Source organism: Thalassophryne amazonica, chromosome 13, assembly GCF_902500255.1.
Source record: "Thalassophryne amazonica chromosome 13, fThaAma1.1, whole genome shotgun sequence".
Classification (NCBI taxonomy): domain Eukaryota; kingdom Metazoa; phylum Chordata; class Actinopteri; order Batrachoidiformes; family Batrachoididae; genus Thalassophryne; species Thalassophryne amazonica.
The window spans coordinates 30,332,288-30,357,909 of record NC_047115.1 but is presented as its reverse complement, the minus strand read 5'-3'; the positions used below and the strand labels follow the sequence as shown (position 1 = coordinate 30,357,909).

General features: G+C 44.2%; 1 protein-coding gene across 1 annotated transcript in view; it reads right to left on the bottom strand.

Annotated features, from left to right (window-relative positions):
- LOC117523372 (VPS10 domain-containing receptor SorCS1-like) overlaps nt 1–25,622 on the bottom strand; it is a 129,202-nt gene that overhangs the window by 39,386 nt on the left and 64,194 nt on the right. The window contains exons 10-19 of the mRNA XM_034184871.1: nt 23,406–23,552; nt 20,640–20,742; nt 18,926–19,002; nt 17,705–17,796; nt 16,358–16,465; nt 16,158–16,275; nt 15,903–16,036; nt 15,102–15,215; nt 8,465–8,636; nt 8,077–8,263 (exon numbers count right to left, since the gene is read on the bottom strand). Of these exons, the coding sequence (XP_034040762.1) occupies nt 8,077–8,263; nt 8,465–8,636; nt 15,102–15,215; nt 15,903–16,036; nt 16,158–16,275; nt 16,358–16,465; nt 17,705–17,796; nt 18,926–19,002; nt 20,640–20,742; nt 23,406–23,552 (1,252 nt within the window). The remainder of the gene's footprint in view (nt 1–8,076; nt 8,264–8,464; nt 8,637–15,101; nt 15,216–15,902; nt 16,037–16,157; nt 16,276–16,357; nt 16,466–17,704; nt 17,797–18,925; nt 19,003–20,639; nt 20,743–23,405; nt 23,553–25,622) is intronic.

The following is a 25,622-nucleotide window of genomic DNA, read 5'->3' as shown; positions in this document are numbered from 1 at the left end:
TGGGAGCAGAAATCACGGCTCCTAACGATATATACTGAGTTCGTGAGGGAGTTCAGACTGGTGTTCGATCACCCACATAGAGGCAAGACCGCTTCAACGGTGCTGCTGTCTATGAGACAGGGGCGTCGGAGTGCAGCCGAGTATGCAGTCGACTTCCGCATCGTGGCTGCGAGAGCCGGCTGGAATACTGTTGCACTCTGCGCCGCCTTTGTAAACGGACTGTCTCTGGTCCTAAAGGAGCATCTGGTGGCTAAGGACGAGCCACGGGATTTAGACGGGCTTATCGACCTGGTTATACGATTAGACAATCGGTTAGAAGAAAGCCGTCGGGAGCGAGACGAAGGACGTGGCCGGGCACGCGCCGTCCCTCTCCCTTCCGGGTCCGAAAAGGTTGCGTCCTCCCCACGCTTCACAGCCTCAGCACTCCGTGTGGCAACAGCTCCCCCTGCTGACGTTGCTAAGGAAACTAGCAGGGCCAAAATGAGATCAGATGACAGAATGAGGAGGCTGGCCCACGGGGAGTGTTTTCTCTGCAGCTCAAAAGAGCACCTACAGAAAAAAAAAACTGGGCTAAGGGTGGGTCAAGAAATTCACGTGGGACACACGCATATCTGCACGTCTCCCAGTTACAATCCTGAGTGGGGATTTAACCCTTCAAGCCCCAGCACTGGTGGACACGGGGTCAGAAGGGAATCTGCTAGACAGCAGATGGGCTAGGGAAGTAGGGCTCCCACTGGTGGCGCTCCCTTCACCATTGAAGGTACGAGCACTAGATGGCACCCTTCTTCCCTTAATTACACACAAGACACAGCCAGTAACTCTGGTTGTGTCTGGGAATCATCGGGAGGAGATTGAGTTCTATGTAACTCCTTCTACCTCCCGCGTGATTTTGGGCTTCCCATGGATGATTAAACACAATCCCCGGATTGATAGGCCATCTGGGGTTGTGGCTCAGTGGAAACCTGCCACCGGGAGTGTTTAGGATCCTCGGTTCCCCCCGGTTTGACTGTTAATGAGGAGGTTAAAGTCCCCCCCAATCTGACGGTGGTGCCTGAGGAGTACCACGATCTTGCGGACGTTTTCAGCAAAGATCTGGCACTCACTCTTCCCCTGCACCGGCCGTACGATTGCGCCATTGATTTGATCTCGGGCGTTGAGTACCCGTCCAGCAGGCTGTACAACCTCTCACGTCCAGAGCGTGAATCAATGGAGACCTACATCCAGGACTCGTTGGCTGCCGGGCTGATCCGGAACTCCACCTCCCCGATGGGTGCTGGTTTCTTTTTTGTGGGCAAGAAGGAAGGCGGACTCCGTCCATGCATTGATTACAGGGGGCTGAACGAAATTACGGTTCGCAACCGATACCCGTTACCCCTGTTGGATTCAGTGTTCACGCCCCTGCATGGAGCCAAAATCTTTACAAAACTGGATCTTAGGAATGCTTATCACCTGGTTCGGATCCGGAAGGGAGATGAATGGAAGACGGCATTTAACACCCCGTTAGGTCACTTTGAGTACCTGGTCATGCCGTTCGGCCTCACTAACGCCCCCGCGACGTTCCAAGCATTGGTAAACGACGTCTTGCGGGACTTCCTGCACTGATTCGTCTTCGTATACCTGGACGATATACTCATCTTTTCCCCGGATCCTGAGACTCATGTCAAGCATGTACGTCAAGTCCTGCAGCGGTTGTTGGAGAACCGGCTGTTTGTGAAGGGCGAGAAGTGCGAGTTCCACTGCACTTCTTTGTCCTTCCTGGGGTTCATAATCTCCTCCAACTCCGTCGACCCTGATCAGGCCAAGGTAGCGGCGGTGAGAGATTGGCCCCAACCAACAAGCCGCAGGAAGCTGCAACAGTTCCTCGGCTTTGCAAATTTCTACAGGAGGTTCATCAACGGCTACAGTCAGGTGGTCAGTCCCCTGACAGCCCTGATCTCCCCTAAGGTCCCCTTCACCGGGTCAGATCGGTGCGAGGCCGCGTTTAGGGAGTTGAAACGCCGGTTTTTGACTGCACCACTTCTGGTGTAGCCCGATCCTAGCCGCCAGTTTATAGTTGAAGTGGATGCCTCTGACTCAGGGATAGGAGCCGTGCTGTCCCAGAGCAGGGAGTCCGATAAGGTCCTCCACCCCTGTGTCTATTTCTCCCGCAGGTTGACTCCGGCAGAGCGAAACTATGACGTGGGCAATCGAGAACTCCTTGCAGTGAAAGAGGCTCTTGAGGAGTGGAGACACCTGTTGGAGGGAGCTGCAGTGCCATTCACGGTTTTCACGGACCATCGGAACCTGGAGTACATCCGGACCGCCAAGCGTCTGAACCCCAGGCAAGACCGCTGGTCATTGTTCTTCGGGCGTTTTGACTTCCGGATCACCTACCGCCCCGGGACTAAGAACCAGAGATCCGACGCCTTGTCCCGGGTTCATGAAGAAGAAGTCAAAACCGAGCTGTCAGGCCCAACAGAATCTATCATCCCCGAGTCCACTATCGTGGCCACCCTCACCTGGGACGTGGAGAAGACCGTCCGGGAGGCCCTGGCACGGAGCCCGGACCCGGGGGACTGGCCCAAAGGACAAACTGTACGTCCCACCAGAGGCCAGAGCTGCGGTCCTGGACTTCTGTCACAGTTCTAAGCTCTCCTACCACCCAGGGGTGCGAAGAACCGTGGCAGTGGTCCGGCAGCGCTTCTGGTAGGCGTCTATGGAAGCCGACGTCCGGGAGTATGTCCAGGCCTGTACCACCTGTGCCAGGGGCAAGGCCGACCATCACAGAGCACAGGGACTCCTACAACCATTACCTGTGTCTCATCGCCCCTGGTCCCACATCGGCCTGGACTTCGTCACGGGTCTCCCGCCGTCCCAGGGCATGATGACCATCCTCACGATAGTGGACCGGTTCTCCAAGGCGGCCCACTTCGTGGCCATCCCGAAGCTCCCGACGGCCCAGGAGACTGCAGACCTCCTGGTTCACCATGTCGTGCGTCTGCATGGGATACCAACTGACATTGTCTCGGATCGTGGTCCTCAGTTCTCCTCTCAGGTCTGGAGGAGTTTCTGCAGAGAACTGGGGGCCACCGTGAGCCTCTCGTCCGGGTATTACCCACAGACCAACGGACAGGCAGAGCGGGCGAACCAAGAACTGGAACAGGCCCTCCGCTGTGTGACCTCCGCGCACCTGGCGGCTTGGAGTGACCATCTGGCCTGGATCGAGTACGCCCATAAGTGCCAAGTGTCCTCTGCCACCAGCCTCTCCCCATTTGAAGTGTGTTTGGGGTTGCCCCCACTGTTCCCTATGGTGGAGGGAGAGGTCGGTGTCCCCTCGGTCCAGGCCCACCTTCGCAGATGCCGTCGGGTGTGGCGCACCGCCCATTCTGCACTGCTGGGCAGGAGGTGTGGCTTTCGACAAAGGACATCCCCCTGCAAGTGGACTCCCCTAAGTTGAAAGACCGATACATTGCACCATTCAAGATCCTCAGCCTGGATCCGCAGTGAAGCAGGGAGCTGGAGCTTCACTGCGGATCCACCCTGTTTTTCATGTTTCACATATCAAACCACGCCACACCATCACCTCTCTGCACCCCCGGACCAGCGCCGCCTCCTGCACGGATCATCGACAGGGAGCCTGCCTGGACTGTTCGCAGGCTCCTGGACGTCCGTCGTAAGGGCCGGGGGTTCCAGTATCTGGTGGACTGGGAGGGGTATGGACCCAAAGAACGCTCCTGGGTGAAGCGGAGCTTCATCCTGGACCCGGCCCTCCTGGCCGACTTCTACACCCAACACCCCAACACGCCTGGTCGGGCGCCAGAGGGCGTCCTGCCTGAATGGCGGGCTTCAGGCACGAGAGGGCGCAGCCGCCTCACAGGAGCAGCCTCGAGTGACAGCTGTCACCCATCATCCACTCATCACCTACTTCCATAAAAGCCGGGCAGCATCTCCACCTCACTGCCGAGATATCGACTACCGACAAGGTAAAACTCTCAGCCGTTTTCTGGTGCCAAACGCACAATTGTCTAGATTCTTTGCAGGCGTTCCTGATTAATATCTGCAGCTGGAGGCTGGGATTTGGGGATCGATTTGGGGACGGACTTCGCTCCTCATGCCAAATTGGGATAAGTTATCAGGCGCTGCACGTAATTGTATTGTGTTTGAGGTGGAGGTGTTATTCCCACCTAAGGAACCGTACTTGCTGAATGTTTGCTGGGTGTGTGCACACACACCCACCGTTAACTGTTTCTGCCTCCTGCCAGCAGTACCAGGTCTGACAGCTGGAGACGGTGGCCACCTGGGGACTCTGGACTTGGCGGCTCCGGCGTACTTCAGACCCGTTGGCAGTGGAAATTATGTGGGACCTGGCTCTTCTCTGGACAGACGTCTTCTATCCTCGAGCCTGCCCACACATCACCTTTGTATATTGACTGACTTCAAATTCTGTGATTGTCTGTATTTCGTTGTGCACATTCCCAACAGTAAATTGTTGTTTTTTGGCTCATCCATTGTCCATTCATTTACGCCCCCTGTTGTGGGAGTAGCATCTTACATCTCATATATAGTGCAGCAGATAAAAGAATATTTGGAGTGGAATTCTGCAAATGGTGATACAAGCATCAAATTTGGCACAAATAATCCACAGGCATTAACTCTTTAAAAAAAACTGATTGGTTACTTGAATTTTCAAGAGGCAGCCAGGTAGGGGTCAACTAAAGAATTACACAGGGGTCGAAATCAGGGGTGGGCAACTTGTTCCAGAAAAGGCCAAGAGGGTGCAGGTTTTCTTTGCAGCTTTTACCTTTATTTCACTGATGAATATCACTTTGAGCAGATGGAATCAGTTAATCAGTGAAATCACCTGGTGGAATCAGTGGCTGCAAAGAAAACCTGCACCCTCTTGGACCTTTCTGGAACAAGTTGCCCACCCCGGTCTAAATTAAAAGATGCTCCAATTAAATATAGAAAACTACACCACATTATTTGCCTGATCATAAAGATTCCAAAAAAGGTATAGTTTCACAATCTGTGAGTGAATGTTATGGAGTTATGAGGTAAAAGCAGCAAGAATGGTGACAAAAGTCAGTTTCAGTTTGTACAGGGGTCAAAAGTTAAAGTTGCTCCATTAATTTTGCTCCAGTTGTATTTGTGCTGAATTTGATGCTTGTATCACCATTTGAAGGATTGTTTCTGTGAAGGCTCTCAGTTGTCCAGGTGGTTTCCATAGTAGAGAAGCTTGAATCTTTGACTGGACTGGGTTGCTTGACGCGAGGACGTTTCGCTTCAAATTGCAGAAGCTTCCTCAGCTAAAATTCTTGCTCTGGTAGTCTGACTTCTGACTTGACTCTTGTAGAGAAGAACAACCAGAAGCCACAAAAGCTGGAGTTTTAAACCTAACCCGACCCCTCCTACCGAGAGGCAGACAGCTATAGGCTAGTGACTAAACAACTGCTCTAATTAGCACCTATTGTGCTCTAGTTAGCACCCTCCTAATGACAGGGCAGCTGTCCCTCCTAACGATGGGACTGACAGCTCTCCTGAGGAGTCTCCTGATGATGTGAATGGCTCATTACCATGAACGAAAGACTGAAACTGCTTTGACCTGAGTACCCCATTGTAAACAGGGGACAAAGTGTGTCTCAGACCCCCTCCCCAGTTAAGGCTGGGTTTCAAATGTTTCACATACAATGCCTCCTTCACTCCTGTTGTCCCTTCGGCTGCTCCCGTCTTTTTGTGTTTGGGGTCGCCACAGCGGATACAACCAGATCCGCATTGATATTTGGCACAGGTTTTACGCCAGATGCCCTTCCTGACGCAACTCCAGTGTTACCTCACCTTACCACTGAGTGTTTCTTTCTCTTTTTGCTCTGTATGCACCACTCTGCATTTAATCATTAGTGATTGATCTCTGCTCCCCTCCACAGCATGTCTTTTTCCTGGTTCTCTCCCTCAGCCCCAAACAGTCCCAGCAGAAGACTGCCCCTCCCTGAGCCTGGTTCGACTGGAGGTTTCTTCCTGTTAAAAGGGAGTTTTCCTTCCCACTGTTGCCAAGTGCTTGCTCACAGGGGGTCGTTTTGACCGTTGGGGTTTTTCCATAATTATTGTATGGCCTTGCCTTACAATGTAAGGCGCCTTGGGGCAACTGTTTGTTGTGATTTGGCGCTATATAAATAAAATTGATTTGATTTGATTTGATTTACCTCTAGAAACACACACAGCCGCTGGTGTTCCAAAGAGGTCTCCCATCCATGTACTAACCAGGTCCCGCACTGCTTAGCTTCTGAGATCTGACGGGATCAGGCTTACACAGAGCAGAATGGCTGCTCCTGCCTCCTTCACTCCTCTCTCAAACAATTTCCTTTCTCTAGCTAAGATTTTAACTTCCTTGTCCTCAAACATGTGGTTAGTGTCTTTAAGGTGGAGATGAACTGCAGACCGAGGTCCACCGGCACCCTCTCTGCAGTGCTGGTATAGCCTTTAGAAAATGGTTTGAGAGAGGCGTGAAGGAGGCATTGTATGTGAAACAGTTGAAACCCAGCCTTAACCGGGGAGGGGGTCTAAGACACGCTTTGTCCCCTGTTTGCAATGGGGTACTCAGATCAAAGCAGTTTCAGTCTTTTGTTCATGGTAATGAGTCATTCACATCATCAGGAGACTCGTCAGTCCCATCGTTAGAAGGGACAGCTGCCCTGTCATTAGGAGGGTGCTAACTAGAGCACAATAGGTGCTAATTAGAGCAATTGTTTAGTCACTAGCCTATAGCAGTCTGCCTCTCGGTAGGAGGGGTCTGGTTAGGTTTAAAACTCCAGCTTTTGTGGCTTCTGTTATTCTTCTCTACAAGAGTCAAGACAGAAGTCAGATTACCAGAGCAAGAATTTTAGCTGAGGAAGCTTCTGCGATTTGAAGTGAAACGTCCTCGCGTCAAGCAACCCAGTCCAGTCTAAGATACAAGCATCTCTACTTTGAAGGATTGTTTCAGTTATCTGCTGCACTCATAAGCCAACAACAATAAGCCACCCGAATTAAAGGGGAAATGCTGCTTTTAACAACCTGGACCTCATTTCTGAGATAAAATAGGTCATTTACTCACCAATATAAGTTTGGTGTGATTGGAAGTCCATAGTTCAAATGACATGTTCAGTTCAAATCTGGAGCAAACGTTTTTCTTCTTCTACTAAGGTGGAATAGAACTTTTTGTGGTACGCAGCACCAGCTACTGGACAGGAGGAACTTAGCAGTCAATGTGACTCACTGATTTGAAAATGCAGGTCTTTCAACCAGTCGTGTGGTGCCGTGACATGTCAATCATCTGTGTCCAATCAGATTTCAGGAGAGTCCAGTGAAACCCCGGCCTCCGCTCTAGCTACACCCATACCAGGAAGTGTTTGACATTTGAACATTTCCTGTTTCACAGTGACTGATAAATTGGCACTTCCTGTTTGAGTGTGAGTTTGCCACTGAGTTCAAACGAGATTCCAAGGGATCCCGTCTGTTAATCCAGGAAGTGTTTGACATTTGAACACTTCCTGTTTCACAGTGACTGATAAATTGGCACTTCCTGTTTGAATGTGAGCTTGCCACTGAGTTCCCATAGGATCTCATCTGTCAATCCAGGAAGTGTTTGACATTTGAACATTTTCTGTCTTACTGTGGATTTGAAAATTGGCGCTTCCTGTTTAGGAATTATTATTATTTTTATATTATTTTTATTAATTTACAGTAAAATATATATTACCCAACCTTTTCACCAAGCATCATGCAAACCGGTTCCCTAGTTTTTGACTAATCTTGTGAATAATATTGTTGGTGTGAGTGAAAATATAAGGTCAGTGACTTCACTGAGAAAAAGTTAAACAAAATTTTTACAACCAAAATCAAAAAATGAATGAAACCACTTATCATGATTTACTTGACTTAGTTGGCTTACTGATGCAAGAGGAGAACAATCAATCAATTACTGCTGAGGGCTCATGCTGCTTCTAGCCGGTACTGTACCTTCCCTTACAATGTTTTTTGGTTGTGATTTTGCATAAAACTGCACAAAAAAGTCCATAAATGTCTATAGAAGTGGTGTGTATTGTGACATTTTTGACTCACAGGAAACATGGAGGAAAAGGGTCACCCTGTCGAACCCCAGAGCGTTGCTCGCTGTAGCAGACACTTGGTAGATACCCACTTTACTGTAGATATGCTTGATACCATCATCGATGGAGCTCATGTTCACGTAAGATATAGCCGTCCCATCACCAAAATCCAGTGTTATACTGGTTGTGGAGCTGAGACCCTTTCAATAGAAAATAAAACACCATCAGAAGACCCACTCACAGCTGTTTGTGTGCATCCTTTAAAAGATTGTCTTCTTGATGTGTTCCAGCCTCTGCCTGTCTTTCTGACATCTCAGTACACAGATCACAAGGTCCACATAAAGGAAAAAGAAGAGAGAAAACCAACACTGACTGCTGCTTTTCTCAAATAAAGCCAGCACCTCTTCCAGGAAGACTACAAAGGTGACATTCTTTCCCAATGTGGCAACCATGGTGATGTCACTGGTGAAGAGCTGGAGGCCCCTGGGCGCCCGACTGGGACACTTCTGTCGTCTGGGGCTGAAATTTAGCAGGGTTCCTTCAGTGCAGTTGTTGGAGAAAGCTCTGCGATATCTGGAAGTCACCAAAAAATGGCACATAAAAACAGACATTGAATAGAAAAACATGTATATGTGTTAAAAATAAGGTCAGGAAGTAGTGTTGTAGTACTCCAGTCTGGCTCATATATATATATATATATATATATATATATATACACATACATACACACACATATACGAGGTCTGTTAGAAAAGTATCCGACCTGTTTATTTTTTCAAAAACCACATGGATTTGAATCACGTGTGATTGCATTAGCCAAGCTTGAACCTTCGTGCGCATGCGTGAGTTTTTTCACGCCTGTCGGTTGCGTCATTCGCCTGTGAGCAGGCTTTGAGTGAGCACTGGTCCACCCTCTCGTCGTTTTTTTATTGCGAATAAATGTCTGAACAATTTGGAGCTTTGCTGCATCAATTTTTTTCCAGAAACTGTGAGAGACCTCCAGGTGGACACCGTTCAGAAAATTAATATGGCTTTCAGGGACGATTTTATGGGGATTATACAGATTAAGGAGTGCTCCAGCTGGTTTAAGGACGGCCCACAACTGCTGAGAGCGCGGCGTGCTCCCAGCGCCGATCGACATGCTCAGACCCCGCTGAAACAACCAGATCATTTCCAACGTGAAGGCTTTGTTGATCCGGGACCTCGTCTGACTTTCACAAAAAGGCCATCAATGGACATCAGCACTTTTTCGGCACATTCCACTATTACAGGAGTTTTTTTTCATGGAAAGAAAAGCGGAGGGACGCGCCACAGAGCAGTTCATTATGCGGGACAAAACCACCTCGGTGTTAAAGGTGGATTTCAGACGGCTGTCGGTTGCTTTTCAGTCATGTGATTATCCGATTGTGATTGTGCATGAGCTGGACCTGCCCCAACATGTCCTGGAAGGCTTCATCATGGCGTTGCTTTGCGCCATGCAGCTCCACCGCGAAGCGCGGAATTCCTCCGCACGTCTGTCTCAATGAGCCGAAAAAATGCTGATGTCCACTCTTTTCACAATTCCTGTGCTAGTCAGGCGACATACCGGATCAAGACAGCGTCCAGTTTAGAAATGAACGGCACATTCCACTGTTACAGGAGTTTTTGTCATGGAAAGAGGAGCGGCTCCACCGCGACGCGCGCAAAGCAACGCTGTGATGAAGCCTTCCAGGACATGTTGGGGCAGGTCCAGCTCATGCACAATCACAATCGGATAATCACACGACTGAAAAGCAACCGACAGCCGTCTGAAATCCACCTTTAACACCGAGGTGGTTTTGTCCCGCATAATGAACGGCTCTGTGGCGCATCCCTCCGCTTTTCTTTCCATGAAAAAAAACTCCTGTAACAGTGGAATGTGCTGAAAAAGTGCTGATGTCCATTGATGGCCTTTTTGTGAAAGTCAGACGAGGTCCCGGATCAACAAAGCCTTCACGTTGGAAATGATCTGGTTGTTTCAGCGGGGTCTGAGCATGTCGATCGGCGCTGGGAGCGCACCGTGCTCTCAGCAGTTGTGGGCCATCCTTAAACCAGCTGGAGCACTCCTTAATCTGTATAATCCCCATAAAATCGTCCCTGAAAGCCATATTAATTTTCTGAACGGTGTCCACCTGGCTCTCTCACAGTTTCTGGAAAAAAAATTGATGCAGCAAAGCTCCAAATCGTTCAGACATTTATTCGCAATAAAAAAACGACGAGAGGGTGGACCAGTGCTCACACAAAGCCTGCTCATAGCTGAATGACGCAACCGACAGGCGTGAAAAAACTCACGCATGTGCACGAAGGTTCAAGCTTGGCTGATGCAATCACACGTGATTCAAATCCATATGGTTTTTGAAAAAAATAAAAAGGTCGGATACTTTTCTAAAACAGACCTTGTATATATATATATATATATATATATATATATACGAGGTCTATTAGAAAAGTATCCGACCTTATTATTTTTTTCAAAAACCATATGGATTTGAATCACGTGTGATTACATCAGACATGCTTGAACCCTCGTGGGCATGCGAGAGTTTTTTCACGCCTGTCGGTTACGTCATTCGCCTGTGGGCAGTCTTTGAGTGAGGAGTCGCCCACCCGCTCGTCGATTTTTTTCATTGTTTAGGAATGGCTCAGAGACTGTTGCTTTGTTTGATCAAAATTTTTTCAAAACTGTAAGGCACAACTGAGTGGACACCATTCAATAAATTCAGCTGGTTTTCGGTAAAAATTTTAACGGCTGATGAGAGATTTTGGTCTGTAACTGTCGCTTTAAGGACGGTCCACGGCGCCTGACGGCGATCTGCGCTTCGAGGCGGCAGCGTCTCGCCGTTTCAAGTTGAAAACTTCCACATTTCAGGCTCTGTTGACCCAGTAAGTCGTCAGAGAACAGAGAACTTTCAGAAGAAGTCGGCATGAGGAGTTTATTCGGACATTCCATTGTTAACGGTCATTTTGTAATGAAAGAACGTGCGGGCAGAGTCGCATGTCGGGCTGGACCCGACCGCGGGGGGTCGCGGCAGGAAAAACACCTCCGTTGGAAATCTTAACGGGCAAGTTGGAACATGCCCAAGCTGTTAAACAATTTCTCAGTTACTCACTTGTTGAAAGCCATTAAAAGCCGCCTGAATTCTACAAATGGTTTTCAACACGGAGGTGTTTTTCCTGTCGCGGCGCACACAGATTTGCCGAGTCATCACGGAAACGACTCGGCGAATTTGTGCGCACGTCTTTCATTAAAAAAATGTCCTTAAACAGTGGAATGTCCACATAAATTCCTCATGCCGGCCTCTTCTGAATCTTCTCTGTTCTCTCACGATGTCCTGGGTGAATTAAGCCTTAAATTAGGATGATTTCAGCTCGAAACAGGCCGACGACAGCGCCTGGAAGTGCTGCAGGACGTCCCGCTCCGTGGGAAGTCCTTACACCGACAGAAACACCCCATAATCTCTCATCAGCCGTTAAACTTTTCACAGAAAACCAGCTTAATTTCTCGAATAGTGTCCACTCAGATATTCCTCACAGGTCCAGAAAAATTTTTGATAAAGCAACGCGCGCCGTCTCGAGCAGCGTGTGAAACAAAGGAATTCAGCCAAGAGGGCGGGACCACATCTCACTCAAGGCCTGCCCACAGGGAAATGACGTCACCGACACGCGTGAAAAAACTCACGCATGCGCACAAGGGTTCGAGCATGATTGGTGTAATCGCACGTCATTCAAATCCATATAGTTAAAAAAAAAAATAAAAGGGTCGGTTTATTATCTAATAGACCTCGTATATATATATACACACACACACACACACACATATACATATAGACCAAATACAATGTTCAGGTTGACCTCCCCTGAGCTGCTGAGCCCATCTCCCTCACAGAAACTTTACTTTTGATTATTAACAGGGGTGATATTAAAGTCTAAATAAATTTATGGTCTTGACAGTTTTGGTTTTTGATGTCTTGGTCTTGACTCAGCCTTGCCTCCTCCACACACTCTGCATTGACTCATTTTCAACCACTTTCAACCACCATTTGTGGATGAAGGTCAACTCCAGAATTGCTCTGAAAGGGTTTGTTTGTACAGAGATCAAAGTCACTGGAATCAAAGTTCAAAATTTTGATTTCAATCTCATATCCACCAACTAGAATTGTCCAGAAGAGATCGTTATGAACGGTAAATCATTGGGATCAAGTTCCCTGTGGTCAAAAGACAAAATGAAATGTGTTTCACCCTGAATTGTATCACGCACATACTAACATATAGAGGTGAGTTCCAGAATTGCCCAACAAGGCCAAATTTGACAAAAGTCAGACACTGGAGCCAAGGTCATGTCTGCCTGTCTGTTTGTTCTGCACATTCTCACTCCAAATTCGTCACATATTTACACTTGGTCAGTGCCCCTTTGCATGATGATGTGACTAGTTAGGCAGCCTCATCACAACATTTAGTGACGTGTAGGAAGATGCAATGTTTTACAGCAACATCATTTCTCTCTGAAAAACACACAGAACTACTTATTTCACTTCTGTGTCATCACGGAATATTCGTCTATGTTTGGATTAATGTCATGGTCATGGTTAAAGTTATGGTTAGTCACATTGTAATGGTAAGGAGATACCCAACTTATCACACATTGACGCTTGGTCAAAAAGAAGGTTTTGCGTCGAAATATTTGGGCGTGAGAATGTTAGTTTGTTGGTCTACTCCTCCCAGGTCCTTTTGCTATTTTCCATCAAAACTGGTATGTCATTAAAGGTTGAAATTGCCCTTAAATTGGATTGAATATGGCACAGTTAAGTAGATTCAAGTAATGCCCAGGCATGATCAGCCAGAGGTCAGTCGTCTGAGTGAAGGTTAAAATCAATGGGGTCAAATCAAAGATTGCTATAGCCCTTGGTGTCTTCATGCCCGTGTGCATGATACTCTCTCTATAAAGCATGAAATGTCTGTTTGTGGATATGTGGCTCGCACATCTCTCTCTTTGTCAGATCAGCCTCAGCTTTTGGATATGGCTTGCGCATGGCACAATGATGTGCATCCTTTATTATGAAAATTTGGGGGATTAAGTTTCAAAACCTTTATTTTCACATTGTAACATTTATTTTGATATTGTAACATTCATACTTCCAAGATGGCACCCTCTGTGGCGTCTGGCAAAACCTCCATTTGTATTCACATTTCCATCAAAATTTGTTTCCATGTTCCATTTATATGTTTTTACGGCTTTATTTTGACATGAAATGATCAAAACCTCACCCTTTGGATAAAATCAAGTACACCCTTTCTTCTTCTGTGGCGTTTAATGGCAGTCGGCATCGTTATTGTTGCACTGCTGCCACCTTCTGCATCAGTCTTGTTATAGTAGTACTATCAATTAATCAATCAACAACTTTATTAATCCCACAACGGACAATTTCATTTGAGCAGTCTGTATAAAATAAGCCACAATAACATAATATATAACAAAACTAAAACAAAATAATATAGCACTAAATCCTCTCAATGAGTCCAGTGTCTTTCAAGTATTTAAAAAGCTAATACTTCCCCCTGTCACTTGACCTTATGGCTAAAATACTTCCAACAGAAACTTCTTTCAAGCCTTAGGGCCCCTTCACACATTGTGCGAATTTGGTCAAATTGCGCATTAAGTACGCATGAAGCAGGAATCATATGCAAACCGTGTAATTTTGTAGCTGCTTCCAACACCTCGTATACCTGTTGCTACAACTATTTGCGCACACCAGCGAATGAAAGACAGAGTGTGCGCTGTGCGAACCCATCGAACCCTCTCACGGCAGGTGTCGGCCAAATTCCAGGTGACACACATGAGCATCTAACAGCGCTCGCATGACACTTAGAAAATGTGTGGCCATTCGCACTCTGGGCACGACAACAGTCTGCAGACAATCACTGTCGTACTTGTAGTGAAATTTGTCTAAGTGTCCCATGAGTGTGGCGTGCGCTGAACTGATAGGAGGTGTGGCTATGACAGAAGCGGTGGTGGAGATCTGTCATTCTGGACATCCCAGCTAGACAGTACTGTGTTTGGATGGACATGGACTAACAACTGACCACTGTGACGTGCATGTGTCAGCAAGCGAGAGAGCGTGCACATGGACAGGTTGCCCCCAGGTTGAAACGGACCATCAGAACACAACAGGCAGCAGGCGATCTCACTCTCACGTCACCCACATGAGCTCTGTTCCACATGACATGGTGTCCTGCGGCACGCCGTCCACAAGACACGCGTGTCGGCAAGATGCACATGGGCCGGCAGGACACACGCCAACAGATGTGGACATGAATGAGATGAGTGAACTGCTTCTCATTCATGTGATTTCATGACTGTATGTCAGTGACCATGGGTCATCTACAGAGGAACAGATGGATCTTATTTGTATTATCTGTTTGATAAGAGGGATTTAATGATATGCGATGTTTTATATGGTGCGTCATTATTTTTTTTTTAAATATGTCCATTTCCTTCCTGATATAAGACAGTGTTCAGCACTTTTTAATGGAACAGTGATGGCAGCTCACTTGGTAAAGTTTCTGGCTACAATCAGAGCTTTTTGGAAGGCATGGGTTTGAATCCCGTGGGTGACTTTTTTTTTTGTGTAACCACATTGTGCAGCTGGGAAAAAGCTGCTGTATTTCCACGTGCACGGAACCGTCGCAGCTTGCATTTTTATATTTGTTATTTATTTTTCTTTGGTGGCATTTGAAAGTGCTGCATTCTGGTGATGGCATTTCACAACGCTTTATTTAGAATTCATTTAGTCTGGTGGTGGTATTTGGCATTATTTTGTGGCACTGATCTGGTGATGGTCTTTTTTGATTAAATTTTTTAGCTCCCAATTTTTTTTTATAGGAATACAAACTTCCTACGGGCACCGCACTAGTCTTGTCAAAATAAATGAATGTTCAGGTTGTTTCAGTAACACACGGTGTTTTGTAGGTGAGTAACCCACTATTATTCCCTTTCTTCTAACCCAAACAAACTCTCTGTACCCTGTTGTGTTGAGGAAGCTGTCCCCGGCGATACAGTCCCTCAATGTTGCTGAAGGAACGAACCAGAACACCGGTGTGCAGCTTCCGTCGCTCTGCCGCTCAAAACCGTAGTCACTGTTTCATTGGGAACATAAGCAGACAAAGACTAATGCTATGAAAAAAAAAAATCAAAGATTACTAGTGCAAACAGAATTAGACAGGACCACAGCATGCCACAGACAGGTTTCAACAATAAAGGATCCTGCAGCCACAGAGTTTGAAAAAGATTTGTGTAATTATAGCTTCACAAAATCAGACAGATGAATTCAGATGTCTTTCATTGCAGCTTAATGGTTGGAACGTTTTATGGGGGTGTGAGAGCAGTATGAAGCTTGACAAGTATCCAAGTGAGTGTTATTCAATTAGGGCTGATGAGCTCAGAGAGATAAAAAGAAGTATGAGACGGCATCTGTGAAGGAACACAGAGACAGACACAATATTCCGACGTGACAGAATATTTGTCAGATGTGCAAAAGGTGCACGGAGCGCCGAGCGAGCCATTAACGTTCGTCATTATGCATCAATACAAAGCCATAATGTGCTGCTTTCACATCTGATGTTTGTTCTCTCTGCTTTGCATGCCAAAAAAAAAAATAAAAGTTTCTTTGACATGCTTGTGAGAAACAGAGTGCACAAAGAAGAAGATGTGAAATTTTAAAATGCTGGTTTTGCCTGAGGTTTTCTTTAGAAACTCTCTGGAGTTGCATGTTTAGCTTTGGATTTAATAAAGAGGAAAGTGTAGCTTTGGAGCAGGAAACTCACCACTCAAAATCAGCCTCTGTGCACGGGCAGGAGTCTGACATCTGGGACATAATTTGATCTCTGATCTTGACACATCGGGCGCTTGCTTTTAGTTTTTGGAAGATTCTCTTCATCCCCATGATGCACACTTCACCCTGTAATGAATAATGGATCACAAAGACTTCCTTTATTTTAAGCGCCTTAATCTAATTATGGAAATGAATCAAAGACGTCGGTTCAGGTATGTGTAGTGAAAAAGCAATGGGATTGCCTTACTTCATTGTGTAACTGCCACGTGAGATAATCTTCAGATGTGCAGCGATGTTCGAAAATGGACCGAAAATCGATTTTGACAAGCTGCCACTCAGATCGATGGCTGAAATGACCAAATATTCTAAACAAGGAAAAACAAAGTCAGCATGAACATAATCAAAGCCAAAACACATGAGCTGTTCTTTAAGTTCTTGTTGTCTTACGTCATTATGAGAGTGTCTTCTCTGGGTTCCCCCAATACACCGTCGACGTAGAGCGGATAGGAGGTGAAGCTGTATTTGTCCCAGTTTTTGCCCTCATCAAAACTCAGCCTGAGGGCAAGAACAAGGGTCGGATCACAGACACTAAATACACAATTCCGACAAACATGAATAAGTTCAGCTAGAAGGAGACAGGAAACCAGCTGCACTCGTGTTGAAGACGGAACTTAGTGTTGAAATACGTTGAGATTAGGGATGTCCCGATCCGATCACGTGATCGGAAATTGGGCCCAATCACGTGGTTTCAGATTTGATCGAAATCCGACGTTGCATCCCGATCAGGAATCCGATATAGATTTTATCCTCATTATTTTGATCAGCACTATTTCAAGCTCATTGTTGCAGATTAATGGGCCTTTCACGCGTCGGAAGCATCAGAGGCATCAAGAATCGGTCTAAAAAGCATTATTTTCAATGAGATGCATTGCTTTTTAGAGGCGTCAGAAGCATCACGTCAAAAGCTGATCTAAAGCGACGCTTCTGACGGGACCGCGCATTGCCGCTTGTCGGCAGGCTGATGCGGTCAAATTTCAACCCAATCTTTTTTTTTTTTTGAACAAAAGAAAAAACATAAGTTCAACCCAATCCAACTTTCGATGCTCTGAGCTGTGACGTAGCTTCGCGCTGTCCAATAGGAACGACGCGTCGGGCCAAATCACAGAAGACTAGTGGCAGAAACCACTGATCTGTACAAAACAGATCGGTGCAGAAACCACTGATCTCTACAAAACAGAAACGTGTCACAGGACTGCTCATTTATAGAGCAGTTTTCTGAAGAAAAATCCTTGGCAATGTTTTTTGTTGTTGTTGTTTGTTACCTCAAAATTTCTGATTACTGTTTAAAAAAAAGTTTATAACACTTGTAATTAAAATAGCTAAATCAATAAATGGTTCTTTAGAAACCTTTCATCTGTAAATTAAAACCACCTGTTATTTCAGATTAGATAATTTCTTGTTTAACATAAGGAACCTTGGGCATTTATTTTTAGACAAATAAAATAACATGGAAATTTGTATATTTTTTAAGTCTGGTAGATTATTACTTGATTGTTCAAGCTACCTCAAGGAGAAGTGCACTGTTTAAGTGATAAATAATAAAATAAGGTGATTAAAATGAAAATATTATATATTTAGCATTTGTTTATTGTTCATTCAGTCTTTTAAAGTATCGGATCGGGACGCGGTATCGGCAGATACTCAAAATCAGATGACTCGGAATCGGATCGGGGCCAAATAAACCTGATCGGGACATCCCTAGTTGAGATTTAATACACCTTTAGATCACTTTACCAAATGTGTCTGATTGGCAGAGGTGTGTGCCGGATGGCCACCAGAGATCCTCCTTGATTCAGGAAAAACACACTGTACTCTTCTTCAAAAATCTGCAGACAGGAGCACAATTCATGATCAGATACAGAATATACACACACACACACACTTGGACAAACCCCCATTGTCTCTACCTTGATATATATATATATATATATATATATATATATATATATATATATATATATATATATATATATATATATATTTTTTTTTTTTTTTGTAAGTTTGTTTTTGATTTTTACAACCCCAATTCCAATGAAGATGGGACGTTGTGTGAAATGTAAATAAAAACAGAATACAATGATTTGCAAATCCTCTTCAACCTCTATTCAATTGAATACACCACAAAGACAAGATATTTAATGTTCAAACTGATGATTGTTTTTGTGCAAATATTTGCTCATTTTGAAATGGATGCCTGCAACACATTTCAAAAAAGCTGGAACAGGGGCAACAAAAGACTGGGAAAGTTGATGAATGCTCAAAGAACACCTGTTTGGAACATTCCACAGTTGAACAGGTTCATTGAAAACAGGTGAGTGTCATGATTGGCTAAGGTGTACTTTTGCCAAATTTGGTGCTTGTATCACCATTTGAAGGATTCCTCTGTAAATATTCTGTTATCTGCTGTACTATGTGGATGCTTAGGTGACTATCAGTGTGTGAAGTATTCAAGAATTTGAACATGCCATGTTTATTTTACTCATGTAAATCAATGCATGTTCTAATTTTCCTTTAAATTTATATTTTAAAATGCCATTTTTCACCATTTAAAAAGAAAACTGATTTACTGGAGTTTGCATCTTGAACCCTTCAGATATAAATGGCTGCAATTCCTAAATAGTTAATACAATAATTTTGCTAAACCCCTTGAATTAAAGAGCATGAAGCTTAAAGTCTACATTGCAAAGCCGAAAGTCTACACTGCACACACACTTTGTTTCATTTAATTCCACTTTGGTGTACAGAGGCAAATGTACAAAAATAATCTCTGTCCAACTGCTTGTGGAACTGAGTGCAAATCTTCACTTTTTGGATGAGTAAACTTCATGTGAATCAGCAAATAATAGAAATTAATGTTGAAGTTGAATTTAGTTGGAACTGGAACATTTTGTTTTGTTCACTGAAGAGGGTTATCATTTATATTTAAGCCTTAGACTTGAGTTGATCATACTGTACCTCGCTCCAGGTGTTTCCAGCATCAGAAGTGATGAAAATACTGACATTTGTTGTGGTCAGTTCAGGTCCCACCACACCTGAATACAAAAAGGTATAACAGTTTATACAGTGCCCTCCAAAAGGACTGGAACACTTGGTATTTCACACCATTTGATTTGTTGTATCCCCATTTATACAGCTTCATGGTGAAGTGGAATAGAGGAGGATTTTCTTAAAAAGAAGACCTGAAAGTTCAGCTACAATTTGCCAGAAGGAACATCTGAGAAGCAAGCCTAGATTTGATGTTTTGGTGAAAAGAAAATCCTCCTCTATAACTTCATCATGAAGCTGTATGACTGGTGATACAAAAGTTGCACTATGCACAATCTCTCCGGTCACAGAAGCCTATAACTTCTTCTGGGTTGTCTGGGTGTCTTGGTGGCTTTCCTCACTCTTCTCCTTCTTGCACAGTCACTCAGTTTTTGAAAGCTGTCTACTCCACACAGATTTACCATCGAGTGCCATATTGTTTGTATTGCTTCATAATTTATGTAAATAAAGTCCAAGAAATATTCAGTGACTTGGAAATGTTCATGTATCCATCCTCTGACTTGTCTGAAGAAAAAACTGGCAATAAAACTGATTATTATTTACAGGTATTATACCAAAGTGTTCCATTACTTTTCCAAGCCATCATCTTGGCTTTTATATTTTTAATTAACTTACATAATGTTGTGGACATTTGCTTTCAGTTTGAGTTTAAGGAAGATAATTTTAGAAATTTTTATTTATTTATTTTTGTATTTGAAACGGCATAAACAAATTAAAATGTGTGAAATACCAAGTGTTCCAATACTTTGAGGGTTCTCTTTCATATATATATATATATATCTCATGGGGACAGAGCCAAACCACATAACAGAGTTGTTTTTAGAGATTTGAGATGCCAGAGCAACTACCTTCAAATGACGAATATTAGGGCCCATTCACACATAACACGATTTAAGCCGACTAGCGCACGAAGGAGGAATTGCATGCCATTTGTGAAAAATCGGAGCTGCTTCCAATGCCTCGTACACATGTCGCGACAACTATTCGCGTACACCAGTGGCTGCAAGACAGCATGTGCCCTGTGAGAGCTCATTCAGTCCCTCTCGCAGCAGGTGATGGGCAAATGCCCGCTGCTCCATTATGTCATTTCATGACTGTATGTCTGTGACCATGGGTCATCTACAGAGGAACATACGGTTCATACTTGTATTGTCTGCTCGATAAGTGGAATTCAATAAAATGCAGTGTTTTTTATGGTGTGTGGTTTTATTTATTTTTTAATACATTTATCTCCTTGTTGATTGCAGGCATTCTACGCACCTTTTATAGGACAGTGATGGTAGCGCAGTGGTAAAGTTTCTGGCTGGTAATCAGGGCTTTTGTAAATGGCAGGTTCGAATCCCGTGGGTGGCATGTATTTTTTCTCCCCCACAGCAGCTACGTGATGTGGTTACACATCACATATGTGGTTTTGTGCACGCTCATGCGTATGCACGAAACCGTCACAGTGGGATCGTTCACACCTGCCCAACTGTGTGTCCCTTCCGACGTCAACTCAATGTTTTTGTGCGGGCTGTTCCGCCATGATTCGCCCTGATTCCTACTTATTTGTGGTATGTGTGAAGAGGCCCTTAAGATTTAGATAAGAACAGTATGGAAATGCAAATAAAAATAATCTCTTCACCTGATGCTATTATAATTCCTGGAGCTGAATCTTTGCTGACAATATTTCCAGAGGTGTAAGGATTCTCTGACACATGGAGGTGCAGGTGCAGCGAGCAGTACGGCTGGCAAATGCAAACACAGAAAACATTACAATATATAAATACATATGGAGACCTCAGTAACATTTGCAGCACAATGACATTTGCATCCCATTGTGTTGCAAAATCATAACCTTTAACATTTGGTGAGAAAGTAAATGCATCAATAATTTAATAATTTACGAAAGGTGAGTCAAGAAAATAATTAAGTTTTTAACGACTTCCTAGTACCATCTATCAAGAATATGCTTCTTCGATTATCCTCTCCTTCTGTTTTGTCAACACCTCATGAATATATACTTTGTAGCTATAGTTACTGCCCATAACCACTGCTTTACTTTGATGGTTTAAGTCTTTTCAATAAGTTTTAGACAGCTTCTGTTCACCCCCTGGTTATGTTGTACTTCTTTGTTTTTCTTAATAATGTGAAATGTGATGTGGAGATTAAGTGTCTTGTCCATTGACACTAGACGAGAATCTAACTTCAGGTCTATAGATTGGTAATCCACACAGCCATGTATCAAGGACAATGAAAGAGATTTGCTCTTGCTACCGCTGTGAAGTGTGTGATCTTAATTGATTCACTGTATGGTTACACATATGTCTGGAGATGGAATAGTGGACAGATGGCCTTGGTGGAGGTCTGCAGGTATACAATGCATTATGATAAATTCTATTCTGTTGCACTAAAGTAGCATGTAAACACAAGAAAAGTAACTGCCTATTCATTTGAGATATTTTTGGATGAAGCTGTTCCTATTGAGACTCATGTTGGCTTGATTCCTTAAGGATGAAAAAAAAAAAAAAAAAGAGCATGGCTGCAAAATTGGTTAAAATGGCAGCAAATTTTTAAACCAGGAGTCTCAAAGTCAAATTAGTGTGGGCCACTGGCCAAGTTCTCTTCTACGGAGGATACTTGAATGCTAAGTGAAGTAGTGGGACGATGCATCTGGAAAGTATTCACAGCTCTTCACTTTCCATGTGTTACATTATGTTACAGCCTTATTTCAAAATGGATGAAATTATTTTCCCCCTCAACATTCTACAAACAATACCCCATAATGATAATGTGAAAAAAGTTATATATATATATATATATATATATATAAATTTGCAAAACTCTAAAAAAAAAAAAAAGTATTGACAGCCTTTGCCATGAAGTTCAAACTGGAGCTCACATGCATAGTTTCTCCTGATCATCCTTGAGATGTTTCTTCAGCTTAATTGGAGTCCACCTGGGGTGAACTCAGTTGATTGGGCATGATTTGGAAAGACACACCTGTCTAAATACAAGGTCCCACAGTTGACAGTGCATGTCAGAGCAGAAACCAAGCATGAAGTCAAAGGAAATGTCTGTAGACCTCAGACAGAATTGTCTCGAGGCACAAATCTGGGGAAGGGTACAGAAACATTTCTGTTGCTTGGAAGGTCCCAATGAGTGCAGTGGCCTCCATCATCCATTATCGGAAGAAGTTCAGATCCACCAGGACTCTTCCTAAACTGAGCAATCAGGGGAGAAGGGCCTTAGTCAGATAGAGGACCAAGAACCTGATGGTCACTCTGTCAGAGCTCCAGCTTTCCTCTGTGGAGAGAGGAGAACCTTCCAGAAGGACAGCTATCTCTGCAGCTATCCACCAATCAGGCCTGTATGGTAGAGTGGCCAGACGGAAGCCATTCCTTAGTAAAAAAAAAGGCACATGGGAACCCACCTGGAGTTTGCCAAAAGGCACCTGAGAAACAAAATTCTCTGGTCTGATGAGACAAAGATTGAACTATTTGGTGTGAACTCCATCCCTACAGTGAAGCATGGTGGTGGCAGCATCATGCTGTGGGGATGTTTTTCAGTGGCAGAAACTGGGAGACTAGTCAGGATTGAGGAAAAGATGAATGGAGCAATGTACAGAGACATCCTGGATGAAAATTTGCTCTTGACCTTACACCGGGGTGACGGTTCATCTTTCAGTAGGACAATGACCCAAAGCTCACGACCAAGATATCAATGGAGTTGCTTCAGAACAACTCCGTGAATGTCCTTGAGTGGCCCAGCCAGAGCCCAGACCTGAATCCAATTCAACATCTCTGGAGAGATCTGAAAATATCTGTGCACCGATGCTCCCCATCCAACCTGATACAGCTTGAGAGATGCTGCAAAAAGGATTGGACAAAACTGCCCAAAGATAGGTGCACCAAGCTTGTGGCATCATATTCAAGAAGATTTAAGCCTGTAATTGCTGCCAAAGGTACATAAAAAAATATTGAGCAAAGGCTGTGAATACTTATGTACATGTGATTTCTTAGGGTTTTTTTTTAATTATTTTTAATAAATCTGCAAAAAAAAAAAAAAACTATTCATGTTGTCATTATGAGTAGAATTTTAAGCAGGGAAAACAAAATAAATTGACTCCATTTTGGAATGTGGATGAAATGAAGCAATGTGAATACTTTTCAGATGCACTGTAATTGCAAGGACCTTGCTTGAGAAACAAAAAATGTTCCTTGTCCAAGGAACCTTTTCAACTGCCTGTGGTGTTGCTCATCCTTTTGTTTTTTGTTTTTTTTTTTGTTTTTGTAAAGGGTTATGAAAGAGCATGCAGCCTTTTCAGATCAAACAAAAGTAGATAGCACTGATTTTCGGTTGAAAAGAAGGACCTTCATCTTGAGTGCGATGCTGTCTGTGGTCCACATACCCTTTCACAATCCACCTTGTTTCCTTGGAGATCGGTTGGCGGAGCCTGTAGAAGACGCCAGTCTCTCCCCTTGTTGTACGTGATATAAGTTTTCACTTGGTTCTCAATAACTTTATTTGACAGGAAAACTCCTTTAATCCCAGCTACCTGCGCACATAAGAGACACGCAGCGGTATAGTAAGAAAAGCAACTACAAGGACAGCAGGAAAAAAACACAACTGTAAATTATTCAAACTTAAGTAAAGCTGAAGGCCTAGTTTGGGGAGGAAGAGCTGTCTGAAAGTGATAGGTTTTCTGACAGGGAACACTATTTTAGACCATCTGTAGGACTCTGCAGACTGAAAACAACATATGGCGCAGCCCTGAGACATTTCTACTTCTTTGTATGAGCTTACACACGCAAACGTTTCCATACAGCTATCACTCAGGTTCACGCCACAGAGCGCAAATCTTTTTCAAAGGCAGAATGGCCATTTATTCTTGTCTTTTCATCAGCTGCTGCATATATTTGCAGAAAATTAGTGTATATTTAGTACGGGAGGGGGCAGTGATTAACCACTACTGATGGCTACAGTACCTTACAATGGGATGCTTTTAATGCTGCCTACTGATGAGGATAATCTAGACTGATCTGTTCACTGCTACTTCATAGCACATCTGTCAAAACCAATAATATGTTCTCTGCGCAAATTAAGCATTTGCATTTCTTGAGTTACAAAATACTGCATCTTAAATTTATGCATTAGTTTACAGTGTAAAGACTGCTCAAAATGCAACACAGAACTATTTCAAGCAATTCAGTGAAAGTCAATTTGTTTTGCATTTTTTTAAGAAATAAATGTTCAGCTAGAGCAGCTAGAGTGCTGACGGGGGACTAGAAGGAGAGAGCATATCTCACCCATATTGGCCTCTCTTCATTGGCTTCCTGTTAATTCTAGAATAGAATTTAAAATTCTTCTTCTTACTTATAAGGTTTTGAATAATCAGGTCCCATCTTATCTTAGGGACCTCGTAGTACCATATCACCCCAATAGAGCGCTTCGCTCTCAGACTGCAGGCTTACTTGTAGTTCCTAGGGTTTGTAAGAGTAGAATGGGAGGCAGAGCCTTCAGCTTTCAGGCTCCTCTCCTGTGGAACCAGCTCCCAATTCAGATCAGGGAGACAGACACCCTCTCTACTTTTAAGATTAGGCTTAAAACTTTCCTTTTTGCTAAAGCTTATAGTTAGGGCTGGATCAGGTGACCCTGAACCATCCCTTAGTTATGCTGCTATAGACGTAGACTGCTGGGGGGTTCCCATGATGCACTGTTTCTTTCTCTTTTTGCTCTGTATGCACCACTCTGCATTTAATCATTAGTGATCGATCTCTGCTTCCCTCCACAGCATGTCTTTTTCCTGGTTCTCTCCCTCAGCCCCAACCAGTCCCAGCAGAAGACTGCCCCTCCCTGAGCCTGGTTCTGCTGGAGGTTTCTTCCTGTTAAAAGGGAGTTTTTCCTTCCCACTGTAGCCAAGTGCTTGCTCACAGGGGGTCGTTTTGACCGTTGGGGTTTTACATCATTATTGTATGGCCTTGCCTTACAATATAAAGCGCCTTGGGGCAACTGTTTGTTGTGATTTGGCGCTATATAAAAAAAAAATTTGAATTGATTGATTGAATTTGGGGCAAATTTTATGGCAGTTATAAGATTTCTCTGGTCCTGGGTCTTTGTGGACAATCCTTGGATACCGTAGGAATGGCAAATGGATACTTGAGGAGACCCAGATGAGGAGTTCTACTTAGAGTAACAATGACATTACAGGATTTTGGACATGTGGCATGTTTGTCTGGATACAATCCAGCATGCAGATGCCTCAGCACTAAGGACCTCAGTGACTGGAGAAGTCCAAGGGGAAAGGGGACACCCAATTTCCACTTTCCTGTGACAGATAGATGCCGACTTTCAAGAGGTAGGGATGGATCAGTTGTCAAACAAACTGCGGTGTGAGGTGGTTGGATGCAACTGCAGGATTCAAGCATTGTGAGTTTGAAAGGGTTTAATGAATACTCAGGCAGGGTTCGGTACACAATAAGGCTGGCAGTAAAACACAACAGTATCCAAAGCATGAGGAAAAAAAAATGGTCCAAAACACAGGCTAATTGGTCAGAAAACACGGCAAGGCAAGTACAGGACAAAATTCACTGAAGAAACATTCAAACAAAGACACAAGGCACAGCGA